This window comes from Pocillopora verrucosa, chromosome 14 (assembly GCF_036669915.1).
Source record: "Pocillopora verrucosa isolate sample1 chromosome 14, ASM3666991v2, whole genome shotgun sequence".
Classification (NCBI taxonomy): Eukaryota; Metazoa; Cnidaria; class Anthozoa; order Scleractinia; family Pocilloporidae; genus Pocillopora; species Pocillopora verrucosa.
In genome coordinates, this window is record NC_089325.1 from 6,458,871 (window position 1) to 6,483,949 (window position 25,079).

The 25,079-nt window shown below is 36.2% G+C and overlaps 3 protein-coding genes across 3 annotated transcripts; 2 read left to right on the top strand and 1 right to left on the bottom strand.

Moving 5' to 3' along the window:
• The first annotated feature begins 3,441 nt into the window (after positions 1 to 3,441).
• Positions 3,442 to 8,952, top strand: LOC131794814 (PC3-like endoprotease variant B). The gene is made up of 2 exons (XM_059112374.2): positions 3,442 to 4,646; positions 6,297 to 8,952. The coding sequence occupies exons 1-2, from the start codon at positions 3,662 to 3,664 to the stop codon at positions 7,418 to 7,420; spliced, it is 2,109 nt and encodes a 702-aa protein (XP_058968357.1). The 5' UTR covers positions 3,442 to 3,661; the 3' UTR covers positions 7,421 to 8,952.
• A 107-nt stretch (positions 8,953 to 9,059) lies between these two features.
• Positions 9,060 to 14,037, bottom strand: LOC131794800 (uncharacterized). The gene is made up of 7 exons (XM_059112354.2): positions 13,778 to 14,037; positions 13,461 to 13,487; positions 12,302 to 12,498; positions 11,844 to 11,928; positions 11,399 to 11,464; positions 10,847 to 10,992; positions 9,060 to 10,699 (listed from the first exon to the last, which is right to left on the bottom strand). The coding sequence occupies exons 1-7, from the start codon at positions 13,883 to 13,885 to the stop codon at positions 10,600 to 10,602; spliced, it is 729 nt and encodes a 242-aa protein (XP_058968337.2). The 5' UTR covers positions 13,886 to 14,037; the 3' UTR covers positions 9,060 to 10,599.
• A 94-nt stretch (positions 14,038 to 14,131) lies between these two features.
• Positions 14,132 to 24,719, top strand: LOC131794799 (DNA-directed RNA polymerase I subunit RPA49). Its single transcript, XM_059112353.2, has 12 exons — positions 14,132 to 14,210; positions 14,529 to 14,641; positions 15,203 to 15,276; positions 15,693 to 15,778; positions 20,287 to 20,360; positions 20,539 to 20,686; positions 21,456 to 21,536; positions 22,166 to 22,262; positions 22,901 to 23,040; positions 23,590 to 23,665; positions 24,204 to 24,326; positions 24,466 to 24,719. Exons 1-12 carry the CDS (start codon positions 14,147 to 14,149, stop codon positions 24,635 to 24,637), a joined length of 1,248 nt encoding a protein of 415 aa, XP_058968336.2. The 5' UTR covers positions 14,132 to 14,146; the 3' UTR covers positions 24,638 to 24,719.
• The last annotated feature ends 360 nt before the right edge of the window (positions 24,720 to 25,079 follow it).

The following is a 25,079-nucleotide window of genomic DNA, read 5'->3' on the forward strand; positions in this document are numbered from 1 at the left end:
GCTACTACAGGGAATGGGGAGGAGGGGAATGGGGAGGAGGCGAATGGGGAGGAGGCGAATGGGGAGGAGGGGAATGGGGAGGAGGGGAATTCTTATTTATTTGTGTGAATTGTTATACGTTGACGAAAGTCAATTGAAATTCAATTTTGTTTTTCGAAGGAACCTTTTCGCAATTAAAGGAGTAAATATTTATAGCTCTACCGCGCAAAGTTTTTAAGATAAAATCTTTTAAGTTAGAGTCTTCAGTGACTTAGTATTCGACTGATAATCTGAACTTAAACTGGTGATCCAATTTACCCAGATTTTATTATTTTTTTTATTGAGCCTACTTCCATGAATTTCAATTTGCGTCTTTCATATTTTCAATATCAAAGAAACCTCGAATGCTATACTGTCAAATAAACAATCGTAGGACGAACCAAAAATTATATTTTCTTCTTTGAAGCTACACGTGGTAAACGGCAACTTTGTATTATGTATATTTATAATTTTCTGTAAGTTAAAATAGGTATTATCAATTAGGTAAAATAAAACATCGTATTAATAATAGTTTAAAACTTCTGATTTTTTAAAGCATTCTCTGAGTCCTTGATTGATTGAAAGTAATGATTTTTTAATTGTGTTGCTCGTACGTTTTTTGTCTTCAACGGCATCGTTCTCGAGACTTTTGTAATTTATTTAAATCAAGATATCTCAACGAGATTTCATTCGCGTCAAGTCCCAAATTTTGCATTGTGGAACACGTAAATTTCCAGAAAGTTTAATGACCTTTCCCGTATTTGTTTTTGGACAAAATCTTTTCTTCGAAGCTTATAATTTCTTCAAGCCTTGCTCGAGGAAAACTCTTTTCATGAAGCTGAACCTTCTGCCGGTCACCTGGACGTGTGGGCTTTATTTGGGTTCTGTGATCTGAATATCATTCATACACTGACAGATCCAGATGGAGGGTTAAGGGGTCTCTTTAAAATTTTATGAAACGCTTTTTAATTCTCAGTATAAAGAGGATCGTTTAAGCATCGAATACAGCGCGCATATTGATCTATTTTGCCCTTCAAGAAGCCGAATAGCAATCATTTTGAAGTTAATTCAGGGAAGAAACCGTTAGTTCGTCAATTAGTAGAGTTAGTACTTCGGCTATTGAAGCCAAATTTCTCTGAACTTCGTCTACCAGAAAAAGAGGCCTACCCGAAGAGAAAGATTCACGGTTTTGTTTTGCTTCAGTGCTCAGCTGTGGTTGATTGATAGATAGTTTGAAGTGATTGATTTCCTGGCTAAATGTGTCACAATGATTTGTGTGCGCTGAGAAAGGAAACTAAATTGTCCACGGTAAATACTGTTGCTTTTCGACCTTCTCCATCTCAGCAAAAATACCACGGATGCACACATGACCACAGTGGCAAACGTGACAAGGCAGACATGTCGCAAAATCACAGGATGTACGTAGAATTCAGTGGCCTTTACGTTTCGAATGCCTCTATTTGCTAATTCTACTCCATGTTAAAATTTTTCGATTATTTCGAGTTTCTCACTCAAAATTTATCTAATTTTTTTTTTACCTAATTTTCGGAAATGTACACGACACGACAACGACGTGGGGCTTGTAGATAACAGAGCATTTCCTTACACGTCAATGGCTTTCTAAAGCTCAGTGATCTCAGTCTTCCATTTCAATTTTCTGGATTTATCCGTTGAAGCCTCGAGGAACTCCACTCGTGTACTTGAAAGTCAAGAAACGGTTTAGAACAAAAATATGCCTTAATTCAAGGCTAGCTTTATATATTACAAGTTTGATCTAAATGGAGAGGGGATTTTGGTGAAGCAGGGTAGTCCAAAGATATAACAATATCATTTTTCTTCTCGTAAGATATATTTTTTCAATTAGTTTCTGTTGTTGTCAGCTATATATTCCGTTATAAACCCTCTTGAAAAAAGCTTAAAATAGTGACAATTTGGTTTTCTTATCACTAAACATTCTGTGGCTGAATGAGGAGAAAAGTAAGTCGGTTCACCGTGGCAAAATATTGGTAGATTTAGCTTCTCGGAAGAGACGAGTCACCCAACTTTGGAAACTGCTTTACTTTGCTGTAGGTTCAGGTTTTTTTTCATCTTTTTAACTACGTGGCTTACTCCTGTTCAGTTTGAGACTTTTATCAGATTCGGCGACAACTTAAGCCTCAAGAAAAATGTATTATCATAAATCATGCCGTTACAGCGGGCACCAGCTGACTCAATTATGTCGGCTTACACGCATTATCTAGCATCGTAAAAAAACTTGATTTACACTCGTAAAGAGACTAAAGTTCCTTCATTAATCTGAAACTGGTTTTTAACAGTTTGAACGCAGTCCTCAATTCGCCCTTTTTCCACTAACGTGCGACGATTTTCGAAATCAATTTGAAAATTAATATAGTGTGGGATGACATTACCGCTTTGTTTCGTACCTCCTCTGTTTTACATGAAAAAGAAGACCATTGATGTTTTTGAAATTAACCTGACTTCCTACTCACGATAGCTTCAATTCATGTCTCGTATAAACATGAAAGTTCCTTCCTAAGTATTGAATACGCGACTTTTTTTTATCAGCTCGGTTGAAAAGGAGCACCTTTTCTCGAAGTTTTTGTTTTCCGTTTCTATTTATCGCCATCTTCACTCGCGTCGCGCAAAGATCAGCTCTTATCATTTTCACTTTCCTCGGGCATTGGCTGTGAGTGACAAACACAAACAACACACAGCTGCCCCTAACACTTCACAAATTGTGTTTTTTAGATTTCTTTTTTACTGAAATTGGAAAATTTTGTCAGTATTCTTACTCGAATAGTAAAATTACACCTTTTCCCTTCTTAAACTCAGGTAAGAGAAAATTAACAAATTTAAATTCACGAAGAAGATTGCTTCTATGTCAGATATTCCCTTTGATGATGATTTCGCAATTTTCTCAACAGCTGGGACCAAAGAAATATATTTTCAAATTTGAAGGAGAATGTAACAGGATATATTTTTTTCTCTTCTTACATAAAATTGACAGTGCTTGGCGCTTTTCTGGATCAACTTATCTAACTTTTGTAACGAGAGTAAAAACTCTCGCCGACTATTGTATTATTTGTTTTTTGCTCAAACTTTAAATACACGATTGCAGATTTATTTATTCAAGTGCTGTCTTCCCGTCTGCCTTGAAATAAAACTTTCTCGCTGATTAGCAATCCTGTGTCTCTTTATTTGCATTCTGTCGATTAATCTTCCGCGCTCTTAATATTTTTCTCTCCCTGCCAACCAATGAAATGTAGCGTAGCTTCCAACAATTTAAGAGGGGAGGGGATGTTGAAATACATCAATTTTAATATCGCACAAATTACCCATAAGTGCGACAAATTTAGAAATTTCAACGACTTTTCTCAGCAAAAATGCAAACATTAAGCTCAATTGCGAGAAAAGCTTTTAGACGTTGACGAATTATTGTATATATGTTGCAAAGGAAAAAGGCCACGGCTGTCCTACCCGGGATTATTTCCTGTTTCGGCTTTTGCGTGAGGGTGTTGGGAAAATTGACAGCCAGTCTGTATGATACCTTTCGGGCGCAGTGAGTATATTTAACCGAAATTTCAACTGTGGTTACTACGATTGTTAGGAACGGAGAACTTTCTCCGTGGCGGAATCCTTTCCAATGATTCTTAGAAAACTTCTTTTCACGTCGCTACTATTTGTAGCAGTTTTGATTCTACCTGTCTTTCAGCATGAAATCGAAGAATTTCAAGATTATGAGCATCTCGGTGACCTCCGAGAAGACGATAGGCCTCTGTTCACAAATATCTGGGCGGTAGAATTAGACGAAGACGACTCCAACCTTGCTGACGAAATAGCGAGAAATTTTAATTTGAAACACAATGGTAGAATTGGTAGCTTGCCCCGTATTTTCAAGTTCATGCACGAAGGAACAAGCGCTCGTTTGAAGCGACGAGCGACAGAGAGAACTCGTCAACTCAACGATCATCCAAGGATCGTATGGGCCGAACAACAGCGCGTTCTAGAACGAAACAAGCGCGACTTCTTGCCAGAGAGTTACCTAAGAGAACGAGAATTAGAAAGGAAATACCGTGAACAGCGATACAAGAGAATATTTAATGATCCTGGATGGGAAAGGCAATGGTATTTGGTGAACTGGGGTCAAAATGATGAACATTTAGTCGGAGCTGATATAGGGGTACTCGATGTTTGGCGTCGTGGTATAACAGGTAAAGGGGTTGTTGTCAGCATTCTTGACGATGGTTTAGATCACACACATCCCGATTTGAAAAGAAACTATGATCCACACGCAAGTAAAGACCTAAATGACGATGATGACGATCCATTTCCGAACGACAGCGATCCGTATAACGCGCACGGTACGAAATGCGCTGGGGAAGTAGGCGCTCAAGAAGATAACAACGAATGCGGAGTCGGAGTAGCTTTTAACGTCAATCTTGGCGGAATTCGAATGCTCGACGGTACGGCAACAGATTTATTGGAAGCAAGCGCTTTAGGCTTTCGACGTGATTACATCGATATTTACAGTAATTGTTGGGGGCCGAAAGACGACGGAAAAACTTTTGGCAGGCCAGGACCGTTGGGAAGGCAAGCGTTTGAAGATGGAGCTAAGTACGGTCGCGGAGGTAAGCTAAACTAATTTGGCAACAGCCATGTAAACTTAATTTTCCTACATAAAGATGATTCATTAGTTCTTGTCAACGTCCATAGGGAGAAATATTTTACTTAAAAGATTTTACGAGGCAAATCAAGTTAATGTTTTTCATGTAAAATAAATCAACTTTAGATCGCTTGTGTCAGATTTAGTATTCAGAAAGTTGAATGCATGATCGTCATTAATTATTTAAACCTGTGAGCCAGGTTTTGTTTTGATTATCACAGAAACTAGATTTATTATATCGGAGTGGTTTTTTTTCGATTGAATATTTTTTGCTGTATTTTCTGACAGAATTTTCATATGGCTCTCTTTTTAACTTAAAATTTAAGGATTTATATTTTTCTTTCTACTATTATTCCGTATTTTATATTCCGGAGGTTCACTAAGTATGCGTGGGTGTCTAAAAGTTCTCTTGACGTATGTTATTTCGTAGATCTCCCACTCGCATTAAAATCGTTCACAGCTTTTCTATTGTACACAAAAGGAAATAAGGAAGGAAACCTTCGTTTGTCATTACAAATTAAATTAAGAACGACATTGTTTTGATATTGCCAATGCTCTTCGCTGAAAATGAGAGTGAAAATTAAGGGGTTATCATTAAGAATCATTATTGCTGTATTATCGAACCTGTATCGAGGCTCAATATTCGAAGTCGGAAGTTCTTTAATTTTTTTTTTTTTTTTTCGCTAAAGAGTTTTCTACTTTAAAGGTTAGCTGATGCTTTTAAAACCACAGCAAAATGTTTTTACCATAGATGTTTTCTAAGAATTATTTTCCTTACACAACAGCTGCAGGCCCTTGTACTGTTAACATAAATACACTGATAGAAAAAGAATTGAAAATCACAGGGCTCATTGCTGGCAGAAATGCCTTAGTTCTTAGTTACTGTTTTGTAATGGGTAAAACAACACAGCTCTAAATAAAGCACTCATTGTCTTAGAGTGAATGAAATTCAGCCAACGCATTTCTTAACTTTTGACCGCTGAGCTTAAATGAAGCCATCACAAATTGGTAGTGATAATTAAGTTTACTGATCTGACAGCATGTCAGCTTGAAACACAAAATGGAAAACTTCCCTTTCCACACAGCTGTGTCTATCTATTTAATGCTTATGGGAAAACTACATTTTGTTTTTTCTTCAAGCCTCCTTTTTTATTTTGATACTTTCCTTACTGTTTCAACCAGCAGAAGATAATATAAATTAAGAGTGACTAATCAATTGGAAATTGAGGACTGTCCAGAGTGAGAAGGTTGTAAGTGAGATTGTCTTCAGGTTTTAACCCTCTAAGCCCTAAGGGTGATAAGCATCTAATTTCTCTTTGCAATATCACTACTAAGTCAGAAGTTAGGGTCATGAGAATAAAGGAAATGATCACTAACTAAAGGGGCTCTTGATTGTTGAACAAATTGTCCTTGTCCATGCCTTAGGAAATGTATAGAGAACAGTATGGAGAATATGCATACTGATGTTAGGGTGTAAATGGTTTTTGTAGTCGGCTGCCACTATAAAGCAAGTGTCTGACAGTGCAAACACTTCCCTGTTTTTACTATGAAGAAATCCTCAAATACCCCATCACTACAATAAGAATATCTGAAAATGTTTATTATTTCTCTCCAGGGAAAGGAAGTATATTTGTTTGGGCCACTGGTAATGGAGGTCTTGCTGATGATGATTGTAATGCAGATGGCTACACATCTAGTATCTATACGATATCTATTGGAGCCGTCAGTCGATATGGCCTCTCCACTTACTATGATGAACAGTGTTCATCTACAATGGCAGTAACCTACACAGGAGACACTCACCGGGGTGGCTCCAGTGAAGCTGACTTAGTCACCACTGATCTTAAGCATAAGTGCACCACAAGGTTCCGTGGCACTTCATCAGCTGCTCCACTGGCTTCAGGTATCTTTGCTTTGGTTCTGGAAGCAAACCAAAATCTGACCTGGCGTGATCTTCAACACATTGTTGTGAAAACAGCATTGAAGACCAGTCCAAAAGATGAAGGATGGGTTGAGAATGCCGCAGGTTTGTTGGTGAATCACAAGTTTGGATTTGGTCGTCTTAATGCTGCCAAGATGGTGAGTGAAGCAGTGAATTGGATGCCAGTTGGGGAACAGCAGAATTGTTCAGTAAATGGCCCTATAAAGGATCCGTATATTCCAATTCGAGGTACTCTGGAGTTGAGCCTCAACACAGATGCATGTGACATCCAGAAACTAGAGCACGTACAGGTCACTGTCAGCTTCAGATTATCCAAGGCATTCCGTGGTGATATCAGCATTGATCTCACCTCCCCAGGAAAAATGACAAGTCAGTTACTTTCTGTTCGCCGCAATGACAAGGACACATTTGGACTGAATGACTGGGCTTTCATGACTGTGCACTTCTGGGACGAGTCCCCTAAAGGAACATGGATCCTAAGATTCCACCACGACAAGAAGTCTTCAAGTGCACCATCAAAACCAGATGTTGAGGAAAGGGAGAAGGTTCTTATACAACATGACCTGTTGAAAGCACGCCGGGATGAGATCATGGATGACTACGACAGCTATCATGATGAGATACATCATGGCCGGTTTGGAAAAGATTACATGCGTGATCAAGTGTTCCCAGTCGCTGAAGACGAGGGTGATCTAGATAGTTTATTGCAACAGGAGGATGAAGGCTCTGATTCAGCCGAAGGATATGCAGGCACAGTGTCAAAATGGGTGTTAACACTCTATGGAACCAGTGATTAATGTTACACAGAGAAATTTTTTTCCTACTCAAAAAAGTTTATTTTATCAAGTGACTGAGTATATTGCAACTATTACTAATAGTCTTTCTTGGTTCAAATTAGGTGTGTTTGGGGTGTGGTTAATTTATTTCTTGCAAGGTATTAGTTTGTGTAAAGTTGGGGATTGTTTTAGTGGTTTATAGAGACTCTAATTTTTTGGAAAAACAAAGTTCATTTTATTATTTATATAAAAAAAATTTATTTTGATACCATATAATGACTTAAATGGTTGATTTGAATTTTTCAGTTGGTTTGCCTCCAGCTTAATTGTGGCAGAGCACATCTCATGAATTTGTACAACAAATATGTTGGAGTCAATATATTATCAAAACATTGAATTATGTTAATTAAAATTGTCAGAGATTCCTCTGCAATTATTTGTTTGTTTCAGGGTCTGTGATCCTGGAGAAAAAAATTGAGAAGAGAAATACTCACTCTGCAGTTTGTAAATAAATTTGCTGTACTAAGGAATATAATTTAACACAAAATTACTAACTTATAAGTAAATGCTTAATGTTATTCTCATTAACATATTAACTAGCTGCCTTGTAAATAAACCTCTTAAGTATGTTATCAGGTTTAAGGTAATTAGTGGTAATTATTTTATTTCTGTTCTTATTATTTGCAATTTAGTGTAGACCTGATGCAGGCTTTCTCTGAAATGCTGTGGCCCAATTGGTGAAGCTGTGATCCCATTCCAGCCTGCTTTGCCACCTTGCTGGTTTCTAGCCACTTTACCAGTAGTGCTGCAGTGTAAATGCAAGCTCACTTGCTTGCTTAATATAGTAAACTTCAAAGTGCAGATATTTTTATGAGCTAATTCTAATAATCACATCACAGAAACATAATCATTCTAAACAACACTAACAAGGAAAATAATCAGTTTACAACATAACATTGAAAGTGTACTCCTTTAACAATGCTAAGTGTATGATTCAAACAAGGAAAAACAAATTTATGTTTAAAATTCATTGTAATGGCATCCTATTTTGAGGAGGAATGAAAGACTGAGGTTTAGTTCTGCATCCTCTGCTAAGTGGTGCATTAAATTGACAGAAGACCGGATATGGCTATGAATGTTTTCCCAGATGCTTGAGTGGGTAACAAAATAACACATTTCTAATTTAATTTGGCATTCAAATTGTCGCAATCTAAGGCATTCTTGAAAAAAGCCCTAAGTGACCTCTCACACACTTCTAGATTCTCCTTTCAACTTTTCCTATGTTCCCCATGTGAAACATAGGGAGAAGTTCATGTTTCATCAAGGGTTACTCAGGGCTTTATTCCAGATGCCCTTATGTTTATCGTAATGGGTGGTAAAGGGCTAAAATAGAAAATAAAAGTAGTAAATAATAGCATTCCAGCACCAGATGAAACTTTTATTTTGTGACATTCTTCAATATGCTACTATGTTGAATCCTTCTAAAGGTATTAACATGATGTAATGTACTCAGTTATGAAATAGTAGCAATAAAATGAAATCACATCACTGCATTCCTGTGCTGCAGTTTCATATTAGAGTAAACCTGTTAGGATAGTGATTTCTATGGTTTCTTTGAAGTACATTCAAACAGTCTCTGCAAAAACCAGTCTGTAACGTTGTGGGGTAAGGAGCAGTGATAATACATTTACTTTAACATCGCAACACCCACTGTGCCACAATGGCCAGGCTACTAAAGTGTGTCCTAAATACACCATACTCTCCATACAGTTCTCTTTACATTTCCTAAGGTGTTGAGAATGAGAATTTGTGTAACAATCAAGGACCTTCTTAAGTTGGTGATCATTTCCCTCTTTCACTAGACCTTAACCCTACAACTCCCAAGATCTCATTAGTAATTCTCCTTACTGTCTGCCATACAGTTCTTGCGATGTTTGTTTGGAAAATTTGGTATTGGATCAACTTATATTCCATTAATTTATATTTTTCTTTATTCTCATCACTTGTCTGCTTGATATTAGGAGAAATTCGGTCTTGGTCACTTGTGGGAGTTAAAGGATTGAGGTTTCAATCAGGGATGATATTGTAAGGAGAAAGTAGATGCGAGTCACTCTTTGGGGTTAAAAGGGTTTGAATGGCCTCCTGACATCAGCTGAGTTTCATGCAGTGTGGAACTGTTTATCTCTTTGATATCATTAATCTTAAATTCCCTTGGTTACCTTTGAGGCATTTCAGTTACTGTAACCAAAAAAGAGAATAAACTTTCGGAATCCCTGGGCATTTTTTGTCTAGGACTTTCTCTATTGACATCTCTGTAACCTGAACTCATGTAACCTACACCAAATGTAAGAACAGTTTTTGAAACCAAGCTAATTTTTTTTTCCTTGATTGAGGAAAACTACACAAAGTTAAACTTAAAGACAATAAGTTTTATTACCATTAATTGCGACAATTCCCCATTATTATTTCCATTTTTGAGAGAAATAAAAGTTCTAAATCAACTTTGAAAGAAGTGAAAATTCTAAATTAACTTTGAAAGAAGTGCTAAATCACCTCTTACATTTACAAATATGAGCTGTCAAATATGTACTAGAATTTTGCCTAATTTGACAACATTTTGTTCTTCGCAGAAGAAAGAAGCTCATGATTTTGATTACAACTTTCACATGGCGAATGAGACAATTAAAATATTTCAGCTAACATAAACTAAACAAGTTAAAACAACTGCAATTTTGTAAGAATGATCGTTGTAGTTGTTTTTGGATTGTAACTTATTAAGCAACTTTTTTTAATTTATCTTGGCATACTACACATGAATTTCCATATCAATTATCAAATAGTATAATATTGTAGATCAGAATACCTAAACTTGTTAGTGAAGTGTTACTACAGAATGTTGTTTACTAATCTATCAAAATTGTTGCACTTTTTAGAATAATTCCTGAAATAAGTTACATGCCATTCTTACTAAGTTTCACATTAGCTAAAAATTAACTTTATGTGAGATTAATACTTCTTTAAATATCAACATTTATCTTAAACATAAATAAAAAAGCTGTACTTTCAGCATCTTAAGACATTTATAACAAACACAAAAACAATTTGTTGGCTAGCAATCAGGTCTTGAAGGTACTCAGGCAGGCTGTTACCTCAAAAGAGTGAGTGAAAAAAAAACTAACTAAAAATTAAAACAAACTATTTCAAAAAAGTGATTTTGGTAAAGCATGAAGAGGTATGAATTCTGCAAGTTGTTCTTCATTCTTGATAAAAACAATCTTGTTTGATGTCACCTCATGTAACCTAATGAAGTGAATATAGAAGCAAATATCAGTAATGAATAATTATATTCAAAACAGACACCTGTCCAGGTTTTTTTCAATCTTGGATCTTCCGGGGCAAGCCCCTCCTCAAGTGTTACAGTTGGTTCTAAATTTCAATGAAACTAACCACAGTCTGATAAGTGCCCAACATCCAGTGAAAATAAATGGTGAATTTACAATCAAGCACTTTCCAAGTCTTTCAGGATATCGTCTGGACAGAAGCCAAATGAGCTGCTTTACAAATCCATAGTCCATGTTGCTAAATGCGAAACCCTATGGATCAAACAAAGCAGCATTCACTTTACTTAAAATGTGATAAGGACTTATGACTATGGTAAAGCAGACATGGTTAGATGCTACTCATGCTTTACAGATTTAATGAATGTAACCAAAGGAGTTACAATTTCAACACTCCTGTCCTGGGTCTAGGAGTGTTGAAATGTTGGGTCTATGAATTGTAGCTTCTTCGGTTACATTCATTAAATCTGTAAACCAGAGTAGCATCAAAACATGTCTGATCCTACTTCCTGAATTTTAAAGTCAAACAGAGTCAGTGATATTAAATAAAACTAATAATTCAGTTTAATTTAAAAAGTAGCTGGCTTATTAGTAACCTACATGTAACTAACCAAATAATTCTGTCTACTGCTGGTTTTAAATGATAACATGATCAACTTACCTTTAAATCAAAGGTGATGCAAAGGTTGTCAATCACATCTTCGTCACATCTTCTTGTTGCCTCCTCCTTTAGACATAAGGAAACAATTCAGTCAAGTTATCTGTACTGAATGCTTTTTACTTGTTCAGTCACATATCTCAACCCCTGAACCCCAAAGAGTGACTAACATCTAACTTCTCTTTACAATACCACCCCTGAATCAAACATCAAGGTCATGAGAATAAGGAGAATGATCACCAATTAAAGAGACTCTTGGTTGTTCTTATAAACAAATTCTCTTTGTCAACACCTAGGGAAATGTATAGAGAACAGTGTGGAGAATATACATACTGATGTTGAGGTGTAAAGAGTTAAAATTGTATTGATTACCCTGCTTATGGTGAACAACCACAACCATTGTCATGAGCAAGTTATGGCCAGTTGCCTGATAACTAGGATCACATACCAAAATGTAAATAATGAACTTGGTGATGACATTTAAATCTCTGGTTCTTGCATCATGATTCCTTACTGTCACAAGAATGATAGGCCTACAGATATCAAAATATGTTGGCTGAATTCAATGATCAAACAATGGTTATGTAAAATAAACACCTTACTCTAAAACTTAACGTTGATCACAGCATAGCTATTTGCAGAAAGGTAAAAAAACTCATCTAATGTTAAAGTGGGTTATAACTGACTCTTGGCGAGTCTATAGAGGGGGAGGGTTGAGGGGGTTCTTTGGTATGATAAAGGGGGAGGGGTGGATGCCAGGGACAAGGAAGAGGGGAAATGGTGGAAGGTTGTTTGAGGGGATGATGTCTGTTTCAGGAAATAAACATAACTAGCACAAAAAAGAAGCAGTAAAACTAACCTTAAATAAATATACAACTCCTGATAAATAAAAGTATTGGAGCTCACCTTCCTCTGTGATCTGGAAATTCTAACACTTCAGCCTTATCCAAAGCAATTTGTACTTCAATATCATCATCCCCTCTGCTCAAACAGTTGACTCCATATTCTTCTCTCCAGTTTATGTACTTAATCAAGGCAGTGTATGCTTCATCTACATCACCAAATCCCCGCAGAAAACGTCTCAGGCAAGAATCTGTCTGAGCCTGACATAGAAATCACATAAAAAGGTGTTCATTGACTGACAAGGTTTTCACTAGAAAACATAATAGATACATGATCTGAACTGAGGAGGGGAATTAATTAAATTACCACCCTTCTAGAGCACTTCAGAAACAGTCCCCCAAAGACCTGAAAAATTTGAACATTTAAAAATTTTGAGAAGTGATTTCTAGAATTTTGCAACATATTTGAGAACCTTCTTTAACCTTAAAATGGACATTTGGATCAGTTCATAGAAAATCAAATTCCAATTTGCCAAGCACCAGCTTCAAACAACAACCAAGGGTAAGAGGGCTGTCCTGACAGGGGATGCAGGCCACTAAATTAATTTATCTATTATTCATTTATTTATTAATTGCTTAATAGTCATCTTCATGTTAACTAGAAGCATAAATTATGCCATTTATAAATTCCAACCTATTTTTAGAAATGATGTACTTCTAGAAAGCACTCCAGAAAAAAGGAAAATTTTGTGTCAATCTCAGAATGTAAGTATAGTTGAGTAATATTATGACTTTTCCAACAGTTTCTACACGCAGTCAGAATCAGAAAAAACTTTGTTGCTGTTTCATTATTTTTTCCATTTTATGTTAGGAAAATAATTAACAATATTTTCTCTGCAATTTTGACTTTAAAAAATGAAAGAAGGAAAGACGTTTTTAAAGTAACACCAAACAACACAACAAATTACTCAAGACGTATCCACAACTTGCGTATGTTTGCTTTAGTACATATTCTAAACAATTTTTTATTTACCTGTAAAAACCATTCTCTAATTTTCAAAATACAGAGAAATTGGATTTTCATCGCTAAATACAAACCTTTCTTAGTTTGACAGATGCAAATTACTTTAATTACAGAAGGAAAGTATACGTAGCCTCCTCAAAAGAAGAGGCGCCACAGAATTTCGCACCAAACATTAAGCTGATCGAAAAAAAATACATACCTTAAGTGGTTCTGCATCAAAGAGTGGCTGAAATTAAAAAAAAATAAGTTGCAAAATATATTAAACTAAATAACACTTCATGTGAAATCTCGATTTCGTTTCTAGGCTTTCGAAAAAATCCCAAAAAAATTTGACAAGGTAATTCATTTCGTGAAATTAATAACCGGCTAAGATCCTGAAACTCACGGTTTTTGCTTAAGTCAGACTGTGTTCTATAACAGTCACGTAGTAGGAAAACGCGACAGAAATTAATGTCTGATTCTAAAACTGAAATAAATGGAAAATACATTTGGCGGGATCTTAATTGCTAAATTTACCTGAAGGCGATTTTTCAATTCTTCGAAGTTTTCTTCGAATGACGTACCGGCGATCTCTATAGACATATTTCGCTCAACCTTGCCATTTTTCGAGTCCGATTTCAGCATTTACGAAAAACCAATGTACGAAACTAAGGTGTCTGTATCCAGATAATCAATAATTTATCCGGAAGCCTCAACGGAAAAACCTGTGCGTTGTTGATTCACCCGGATGGCAAACATAAGGACCACAGATAAACACAACTTGTGCGGCTTGGAAATTTGCCGCGAACAATAGCATAAAAGGTAGAATCTGATTGGCTGACGAAACAGAGAGGAATCAGACAACAACTTTTCTTACATGAAGCCCCACGTGCGTTAGAATCAAAGATGGCGGCTGCTACGTTGGAATACGAAGCGATCGATGCTTCTTCGAATGTGCAGCCCCTTGTTGGTACGTCTTTTCAAAGATTGCTTTACTTTAGCATTATTTAGGTGCTGAATTCCTAAAATATTATAAACGATATTAGCCAGCCGTTTTTATCGCAATCATGGTTGTGTCTTGTGTCTTCAAGCGCCTCAACAAACTTGTCGCAAACTTTTCAAGCTGAAACTTTATTGTGTTGATATTTCAAGGATTTGTACGGTTCTTTATGATTTTGGTGGTACAGCGAGTCCCTATGTCCTCCCTATGCCCTGGAAACTACAGCCATGTTGAAAACATACAAAACTCATAAACATACAAAACTCATTTCAATGTTTCTTCCTTTAGTCAATTTCACGAATGGAAACTTAAAGCAAAACAGTGCGAGTAAAAGGATACGATTTGGTTGTTATCAGTGGGCGGATAGAGGAGATAAAAGAAAAAGACAGAGGAAAACTGTGGTATGCCATCAAAATATGAGAAAATATTTTGTATTTATGTAAAAGGCATTCTCAGCTCTGGTTAAAATTTTCCTTAAAAAGGATAGTACCCTAATTTCTTGGCCTCCATCCCAGAGCCCCTTGTGTTCTTACACTGTTGGTCGCGTTTCTTGAAAGGGAATCAAATTGACCTTAACCCTTTGACCCCCAGGTGTGACCAGCATTTAATTTGTCCTCAAAATATCACCCCTGACATTATGGTCACATTAATATCAATGTCATACTGATGAAGGAAATGATCACCAATGAAAGAAGTTCTTGATTGTCAAACAAATTCTCCTTGTCAACACTGTGGGAATGTATAGAGAACAGTATAGAGAATGTGTATACTGATATTGGAGTGTAAAGGGTTGATACAGCATGTGAGACCTGAAAAGATATCCAAAAGCGATTGGAAGTTGTCCTTGAAGCAGAAATATGGTATTATGGGTTTCAGTCAGTGTCTGTGAGAAAACAACATCACAAACAGAGAGTACATGTAAATAGTTAATTCTCTTGTGTTGATTTGTGGTTGGCTCCAAGATTGCAGAAACAGATGGCATGGAATACACTGGTTGCAACTTTGGGCAATTTTCAAGATCAAGCGGTCTTTGCAAGTGAGTGAAAATTATTTTCCAGATCATTACAGCTGTATCATGATTGACTTGTGGAGGATGCTATTGAAGATGTTTTTTTTTTTTTGTGTCAGTGACTTATGCTTTTCTATTTATAGTCTTTTATGTGATCAGAATCCATCTTCACAGTCAACTGATCACTTGTGGTCTTCAGGCAATATCAGAATTAGTCTTAAGTTCTTTGCAAGGTTTAATTGTTGCATCTTGCAACTGTAACCATTTATCAAGTGAAGAATTATCACATTGACAGAGGTTCTAAAAGAGTATTCTGTAAAAAGAAGTAAAAAATTGTACAAACCTTTCAAAACGATCGTTCATAATGCCTCAAAGTCATTGTCTTTTGAGCTGATGGAGATTGCTGAACATACATGTCTAATTGATTTTAAAATGTGCTATAGGTATGTTCTTGGCGTTTACAATGAAAGAACAGAAGTAATGAAGATGTATGACACTGAAATGGTCACACTTCAACCAAAAGTCCTGGGTAATAACAAATATCACTATTTACTGAATGATCATTTGTTTTATTTAATGGAAGATAAAATAGATCACAACTCTTAAATCTACATTGCAACTTGACATTTTTACTCTAAAGGTTCAGATTTTGATGGTTCTTAATTAGCAATTATTGTTTAAGTCCACTTAAGGTCTGTGTATATGAATATATAATGCAAAGAACACGATCTAGTTTTTTTTTTTCAAGGGTTGGGTAATTATGGTAATTATGGGTAACGGACGTGCTTCATATCGCTGCTTGATTTTCTTTATTTTTTTCACAGTTCTTTATATTATTTCAATTGAAAAACGACATATGGATTGCCTAAACATTTCCTCTTTGGATTATATTTGCAAGAATCATTGTTTGTATCCTAACAAGTGGATTTCTGCTGTATTACTACCTCGTTATTCAACAACTAATCGGCCTCGCTTTGTTTGTCTACGACCTAAAGGTTACAACACATCCAAAGTCAAATACTACGCTAACTCAACTACCACCTTCAACCAAGCTCGTCTTACTTTGGCTGGTGACGTTGCTTCTAACCCTGGTCCTGAAATGGGTTTCTTGTCGTCACAATTTGACTTTGGAGCAATTTCTCAACCGAAGGAAGATTTAATTATTCAAAACGAAGATTCTCAATGTTATTACATTCCAACCATTGTTTCTACGCATCGACGACCATCAAAGAAAATTTACTTAAGAAACATCAACAATATCATCTCTATCACACGCGTTGGCCATCTACCGAGAACCATTGCTTCTAACCCTGGTCCTGAAATGGGTTTCTTATTGTCACAATTTGACTTCGGAGCAATTTCTCAACCGATGGAAGATTTAATTATTCAAAACGAAGATTCTCAATGTTATTACATTCCAACCATTGTTTCTACGCATCGACGACCATCAAAGAAAATTTACTCAAGAAACATCAACAATGTCATCTCTATCACACGCGTTGGCCATCTACCGAGAACCAAATCCACCAGTAATTTCGCTCTCCTCAATGTGCGTTCGATTGTTAAAAAATCAACTCATTTATGCGATTTGGTCATCTCCCACCATTTAGACATCCTGGCCATAACAGAGACTTGGCTTAAAGGAACCGAGGATGACAACCATGTTATTACTGACATCAACAACATTCTTCCGCATTTTAAACTCCACCACATACCAAGAAGGAATCGTAAGGGCGGCGGAGTCGCTTTGTTGATACGAGATGGTTATACCGTACTGCAAAATTCCATCATGAACACAAGCTCATTTGAGTACTTAGATGTGAGCATATCCAACAAAAGTGAGACATTCCGTTTAATTGTTCTCTATCGCCCTCCTCTGTGCAAAAAGAACAACACTAGAAATAGCTTTTTGCAAGAATTCTCATCTTTTCTTGAAGAACTTACATTATCAAGGCAGCCCATTATAATTGCCGGTGATTTTAACTACCATGTTGATGATCTATCAAATCCTGAAGCTGCCTCCTTTCTTAATCTCCTTGAGTCCACTGATCTAATTCAAAATGTATCTGGATCCACTCATCGCCTGGGCCACACATTGGACTTGATATTATCTCGTGAAGAGAATAATGTTATAACGGATGTTCGCATTCTATCAGCCGACAATATTTCAGATCATAATTTGGTTACTTGTAAGGTGAAATGTACAAAACCGAAACCTTCTACACTACATGTTAAACACAGAAACACCAAAAGGCTCGATTTAGCTAGTATGATCAAAGACATCGAAGAATCTAATCTCATTACTAATCCACAGTCTTGTGTAACTGAGCTGACTACACAATATAATACTAATCTCTCGTCTATCTTTGATCAACATGCTCCTGTGAGCGAGAGATGGGTCACTCTGCGACTGCATTCTCCTTGGTATACTGATGAACTTCGTAAGGCTAAACAAGACAAACGTCGTCATGAAAGAAGATATATTTCATCTGGTCTTCAAATTCACCAAGAAATATTTATTGATTCCTGCAAACACTACAATGATCTTCTAACAGCGACAAAGACAAACTATTATCGGACTCTGATCAGCTCCTCTGACCAATCACAACTATTCAAGATGGTATCTCGCCTATTCTTATCGAAGAACATTGCTGCACTCCCTAATAATGATTCATTGGATACATTGACCGAAACGTTCAACGATTTTTTTATCAAAAAAATTGAGAAAATAAGATCGGATTTGGACTCCCATACTGCCCAAGCACCCGACATCAACGTCAATTATCCAGTCACCTTGTCGTTCCAAACTTTTCAACCTGTATCTGCTGATATTGTTCACAAACTTATTGTTCAATCTCCAACTAAGTCTTGTCAACTGGATCCCATTCCAACACGAATTCTAAAGTCAATTCCACACTTGACGCCAATTATAACCAAGATTATCAACGCCTCCATGGCTAACGGAGAATTTCCTGATCAGTTAAAACAATCCCTGGTATGTCCATCTTTAAAGAAGCCTTCATTGGACCCGAACTGTCTCTCAAATTACAGACCGATTGCAAATCTATCTTTTCTCTCAAAAACAATCGAAAGGGTGGTCGCAAATCAAATATACAGATTTATGGCCGAGAACCAGTTATTTCCAGCGATGCAGTCAGCATACCGCAAATACTACTCCACTGAAACTGCTTTAATAAAAGTCTCAAATGACATCCTAAGAGCTGTAGATCAAAAAGAAGAAGTAGTACTTGTTTTGCTAGACCTTTCCGCTGCGTTCGACACGATCGACCATAACATATTACTTGAAAGAATGGAGAAACGTTTCGGATTTAGAGGTATCGCACTAAAATGGTTCAAATCATACCTAGAACATCGTGTTCAGTCAGTGAAGATCAAACACTCCATCTCTAAGCCTCGACATATCTCCTACGGCGTACCCCAGGGATCAGTACTTGGTCCACTACTCTTTCTAATGTATACCTCGCCTACAGAAGACATTGTTGCTGAACATGGCCTAAACTGTATGATATATGCCGATGATTCGCAACTTTACATAAAGATAAACTCCTCTGACAGAATGCTAGGCATGGAAAGATTGAAATCATGTGTTAATGCAATCATGGAGTGGGCCAAGAAAAACAGATTGCAGTGCAACCCTTCAAAAACAGAAATCATTCATTTCCTCTCACGCTTCTCAAAAAATCCTCCTTTCTGTAATATCAATATTGGAGATGATATCATTAATTTATCTAATACTGTCCGAGACCTAGGCGTCACGCTTGATTCTGTGATGAACTTACGCTCGCATATAAATTCCATCTGTAAATCGTCGTCTCTAGCAATCAGAAATATTGGTCGCGTTCGTAAATACCTCTCGACGCAGCAAAATGAAAGATTGATACACGCCTTTATCTCATCGAGACTTGATTATTGTAATAGCCTATTGTACGGTCTACCGATTTGTGACATCGAAAAATTCCAACGGATCCAAAACACAGCTGCCCGCTTGTTAGTCGGTGCCAAATCAAGAGACAGTATAACACCTATACTTAGGAAACTTCATTGGCTCCCGGTCACAAAACGAATTCAATTCAAGATACTGTTGATAACATACAAAGCACTAAATGACATGGCTCCAACCTATCTTGTTGAACTTCTTAGTCGATATATTCCAGCACGAAACCTCCGTTCATCAAATATGAATCTACTTGAGGTCCCAACAATTCGAACTAAAACGTATGGGCAAAGAGCATTCTCCTACGCAGCACCGTATTTGTGGAACCAACTACCTGAATGCATAAAAAACGCCGAATCTGTTGACTCCTTTAAACGCTTATTGAAAACTTATCTTTTCAAAAATTAAGCCACCAGATTATTTGATATCGTACGTTGTCAAACATATGCATAACACGTAATAATTCATTAGTTTAGATAGAGTAGCGAATTGCATGTATAGGATTTTTATCGAAATTTTGTTAATTTGTAATTGTAAAGCGCATAGAGTTCAATTTTAATGCGCTATATAAGAACTTATTATTAAATTAAATTAAGGGTGACTTCAAAAGAATTGTAATACAATATTGTTTTATTGACTGTGATGAAAAACATTGCTAATGACGTGTTATTATGTGTCAGCAGTATACAGGTAAAATATTCCATTCCACTATGGAAAATACTATATCAGACAATAAATGATTAACACCACATTGTTGTAATAATATACATATTTCAGCTACTGGTAAGCAAGCATTAGTGTCGAGCAAAATGACAGATGCTTACTTTCCTGTGTTCAATTCATTTTACCAACTAAAATTATAGATGTAAATACTGGTAGTTATTTGTTTTGAATTTTTTTTTATCAACACCTAATTTTTGGCAATATCAGAACCCTCAGAAAGAAATTCACAATGAAATGAATAGTGGAACAAAAATTTATTTTTGCATTTTGAGAAATCACATTGAATTTCTTATGGATGATTTTAAATTGATGCAGATTATCCATTATGGAGGGTGTGACAGTGGTAAAAACTTTTTCAGATGCTGGAAGTACTGAGACAAACCAAGGAGAAGATGAAGAGGACAATAAAATTGATCTTACTTTTCTCCAAAAGGTTTGTTAAAGTAATCATTTGTCAGCTCATTCTTAACAATAGTTTTAAAGGCCTGGGGTTCATTTTATGCTCATGATAAGTTAAATAAAATCCTCTTCTTAAATACCAATCTATTTATCAGATAATGATTAACTAAATCAGGATCAAAAGCTAACTGGCTTGTTTGGTTCACATTTAGAATGACCTCCTAACAGAAGCTTTTGGAAGTAAAAGAAAGAAAAGGGCAATGGCTTCTCGACAGCGAAACAAAGTAGATGACACTGATCTGAATTTAAAAGTTTCTGACGTTTTAGAGTCATTAGCTAAGGAACCTGTAGAAGCAACAGGTTTGTGAATTATATGACATATCTTTTTTTTTTTTGGACATCAGGAGACTTAATAGAGTTGAAAACACTCTTAGACTCACAGCCAAAGGCAAGAAACTTGGCAGACATGGCTTTATACATATGGCCCAGGTTGTTCAAAGCTGGGTAAAGGTAACCCAGGGTTAATGTGACATTTGATTGCAGGTCTGAAAGCTTTAAGAGAAAATTCAGTTCAAATCTTTTTGCTTGCAATTTTATCACTGGATGTTCTAAAAAGAATAGTGAAAATTTTCCCTAAAATACTTTTGAACAAAGAAATAAAGAAACCTGAATTAAAATTTAACCCTGGGTTAAAGCTAATCGGCCTTCGAACAACTGGGCCCATTATGGTCAGTTATCAGCGAGTTCTTGAAGCAGACAAGAGAGCTTGTTAACCTGCTCTCTGTTTCAATTTCTATAAAACAGGAGAAAGAAAGTTACATATGAAATAATTGTGCTATTTATTTAATATTTAGTTTTAGTCTAATTGCTTACCAGTTGATTAAAAAGATTTCAGCACTGTAGTTGGTAGGGGATTATGTGATCCTCTGTTATCCTCACTTGGCAATATTACAAATGGTCAATGTGCATTTTGTCAATGTTTTTGTGGACTAACATGAAACGAAAATAGTGCAGTGACTCTGGTTATCATCTTTTGGATGATGAAACTTTGGGACAAGAAAGGAAACTTCCTGAATGAAATAGGAGTTTGTAAACATATTTTTGTATTTTGATGTTGTGTTGATTGCAGATGGTGTAGAGCAGCAATCCACCATTCCTCCATATAATTTGAAGGCTACAACAGCAGCTGATGTATATAAATTAAATGATAGTATCCTTTTGGATGTGTTTTTACCCTCCAGTAAAACTGGATTTTTAAAAAATATCTTTTGAATTTTGCACAAAATTGTTGCATTCGCATTTTCTGTTTTCATCCCCTTCTTTAAGGCCCAAATTTCTTTGTCTACAGTTTGAGTCAACCCTTTAACTCACAAGATCTGACTGTAAATTCCCTCCTCTAGCTGCTACACATTTCTTTGCAAATCAGATATGAGAATTTGTTGTTAGATCAAGGTAAAAACTTAAACCTGATAAGTTTGAGTATTCTCATGATCTGTTTGCTGGATAATGTATGGATATTATGGGGAAAAAATACATGTTAATCACTTTTGGGAGTTAGTTGAGCCTCAACCTTCCTTGTTTTTTTGTACTTTTACAAATTTCATTTTTATTTACCACTTTTAGTTAACTTTTTTTCACTTGATCATATGTTTGAAAGGATTTCAAAATTTTCTACACTGAACAACTTAAAAAATTGGGACATAGATTCCTTGAATGGCTCAGATTTAAACTCGTAGAACCCACAATTTCAAAGTATCTTTCACCACAGATGAGTACGGCTAAAAAGTTAAAAAATAATTAGTACATGTCGGTAAAAACATTTTCCTTAACTCATTTAAGTTATTTCTCCTGGGGAGTATGAAGCACTACAAAGAATTTCACAGGAAATCAAGAATGCAGACAAAGAGAAAATTTCCGAATGGAGAAATGAAAAGAGGTACAGGGAAGGTCTCAAAGGTGCCATTTGGCAACTTATGATCATGAAATGGTTGCAAGAAATAACGGTTCATCCATTAGGAAAAAATAGTCATGAGAGAAATAATGGAAAAAAAAGAAAGCTAGCTGGAAATCACTTTTGGAGGTTCACTTCAAATCTCATCTTGGACAACTAACAAGGGAATGAATTTTTTTAAAGGAAATGATAGATTATTGATAAAATTTTGTTTGTCTTGCATTTAATTAACTTCAGACCATTGTCAATAAGTAATGAAAACAATGCAGCATGTGGCATTACTGCCAGTAAAGTTCACCAGATGGGCAACTTGCGGTAGAAGTGAAGTCACTAGAATTTTTATTCTATCCATCATGGTAGCCAAAATGGTTACAGCTTTTAGCAATGCAGTGATGTGTCTCCTTTATGAACTGAATCTCTGTCCTCTAATAATTACAAGTAACGTATTCATTACATTTAACAAGACAAGGTGTTTTAATGCTATTCAAATTCATAAACAGCGACTCTGCTTTTACAAACCTCCCTCAACAAGACAGGAACATGGAATCAATAACTTTTGGGTTGAATTTATTGACCTTCAAGAAAGCTTAATAATGGTATGCCTTCAACAAATTTCTCAACAGGTTCCCAGAATATGTACTTCAGCATATCGCTGTGATGTCAGTCAAGTCTACCAAGCGACTTCATCAATCATGTTGCCTTCTGTATTTATCATACATGATGACACTGTACAGTCTCAACTATCAGGACCTCAGGAAGAAAGGTAAATAGATAGGAAATGTTAGCAGATTTTTCTTAACCTTGCATTCTGTCAAGAAGCAAAATCTTATGTGATTTAATTAGTTTACTTAACCCTTTAACTCCCATGAGTGACCAAGACAGAATTTCTCCTTACAATATCGATACAATATCAAGCAGACAAATGATGAGAATAAAGAAAAATATCAGTTAGGGAATTATAGGTTGATCCAATGCATAATTCTCCAAAGTAACATCACAAGAACTGTATGGCAGACAGTAAAGAGAATTACTAATGAGATCTTAGGAGTTAAAGGGTTAATTCACTAACATGTATTAAATAAGTCTAACTCTTTGACTCCCACAATTGACCAGCATCTAATTTCTCCCTATATTATCTCCTCTGGATCAAACATTAAGGTGATGAGAATAAAGGAAATGATCACCATCTAAAGAAGTTCTTGATTGGTACACAAATTCTATTTGTCAGTACCATAGGAAATGTGTAGAGAACAGTATGAAGAATATGCATACTGATGTTAGGATTCAATACCAAATGATTTCCTTATTTCAGATCCTTTACCTATGGTACCAGTTGGGATTAAGAAGAAACTGTTATCCTCATTTTCTTTGGAAAAGGGAAGATCTAGGTATGCTATACAGAGAACATGTTCTCCTTTTTTCAACAGTGATATAAAACTGAGTTGAAGTAATTTGCCATGTTTGATGTTAAGAATTTTAACTCTTGTCGAGTCCCTCAACACCACAAAGAGGTGGGTAGAATCATTCTTCAACAACTAGCCCCAATTGTTTTTAAGCAGAAAAGTTGCTCAGCATGTAAATATCCCATCCACTGGTGAGCGACTTATCAGATCTGGTGTTTGCTTGCATATACCAGTATGGAGTCATTGACATACTCACAGGTTCATGTTTTAGTTTACTTATTGGGTAAGCTGTGGGATACGCAACAGCTAGGGCTTTGTGGCTTGTAAGACTAAGGGGGTCAATATCAGAGCAATTTTGCACCTACCCCTCCCTAACCCAACAACAATTAACTGATAGCAAGTAAGGGATAATGTCGCATTAGGGGAGGGGTAGGTGTGCAGTTTCTTTGATGCAGACATTGATCCAACTAAGTAATTGATGATCATTGATTCCTGAACAGAAATTTGTTTCTTTCCCCTGCAGGGCGGTTCCAAAACGACTGAAGGACAAGTTAGTGTCGTATATATTAGTGCTGGCTTTGATAATAGATGAATTTTCATTAGACTTTGCAGTTATCATGAAAGACCTCAAGATGCCCATCCCAAGGTATTGAAAACAAAATACATGCTGTTGTCACTGACATGAGTTTTTGTACTTTGTGAGAAAATCAACCTTTAATAGTAATATACAAGCAAGCTGGATCTCTACGAAGGCAATATACTTAAAAAGGTTTTTGTTTTTACAGATTAACAAATCATCTGAAAGCAGTTGGCTGTATTATATCATCATCGAAAGTGGGGCCAGGAAAGAAAAAAATGGATGACGGTACCAGTATTGTAAATAAAACTGCTGTTCTCAAGGTTCCTCTCCCTCCTCATTTCCCATCAGGAAGACCTATCAGTTTCACTAGCAAATGAAGCCCATATTTGTTAACCTTTTCCCATATTAACAGAGTATAAGATGTACGAGTTATGTGAATAAATTCGAAGATTGATAACAGCTGTGTTTCCTCTGTTTTCTTGTTTTTGGAAAGGAAAAAATGGATGTTTTTGGAAAACAACAATGAGATTTTTGTGCTTGTAACTTAACTCTTTCCATAAAATTCCTTAACGCAGTTGTGTGGACAATTGAGCGCAAAAAACGCTATTGTGGGTGAAAGTATTGTTCTTCATTTGCTTGAGACGAGAACAGACACCTGAAAATGCCTGCTTCCATCAAAAGAGACTTGAGCAAGGGGCGTTATGAGACGTAGACGGCCATAGATATTGGAGAGTTCTTTTCTTTATTTAGATCTGAAATCTCCAAAGAAACTAAGATAATAGAGAGATTTAACACCGCGTTTATGTGAAACGTGAACGA

Coding starts and splice junctions, on each gene's coding strand:
- LOC131794814 (XM_059112374.2), top strand. CDS start 3,662: ATGATTCTTAGAAAACTTCTTTTCACGTCGCTACTATTTGTAGCAGTT. Junction 4,647..6,296: donor AGCTAAGTACGGTCGCGGAG/GTAAGCTAAACT, acceptor ATTTCTCTCCAG/GGAAAGGAAGTATATTTGTT.
- LOC131794800 (XM_059112354.2), bottom strand. CDS start 13,885: ATGCTGAAATCGGACTCGAAAAATGGCAAGGTTGAGCGAAATATGTCT. Junction 11,465..11,843: donor AGTTCATTATTTACATTTTG/GTATGTGATCCT, acceptor TTATGTCTAAAG/GAGGAGGCAACAAGAAGATG. Junction 10,700..10,846: donor TGGGCACTTATCAGACTGTG/GTTAGTTTCATT, acceptor TCACTTCATTAG/GTTACATGAGGTGACATCAA.
- LOC131794799 (XM_059112353.2), top strand. CDS start 14,147: ATGGCGGCTGCTACGTTGGAATACGAAGCGATCGATGCTTCTTCGAAT. Junction 15,779..20,286: donor ACTTCAACCAAAAGTCCTGG/GTAATAACAAAT, acceptor AAACTTTTTCAG/ATGCTGGAAGTACTGAGACA. Junction 20,361..20,538: donor ATCTTACTTTTCTCCAAAAG/GTTTGTTAAAGT, acceptor GTTCACATTTAG/AATGACCTCCTAACAGAAGC.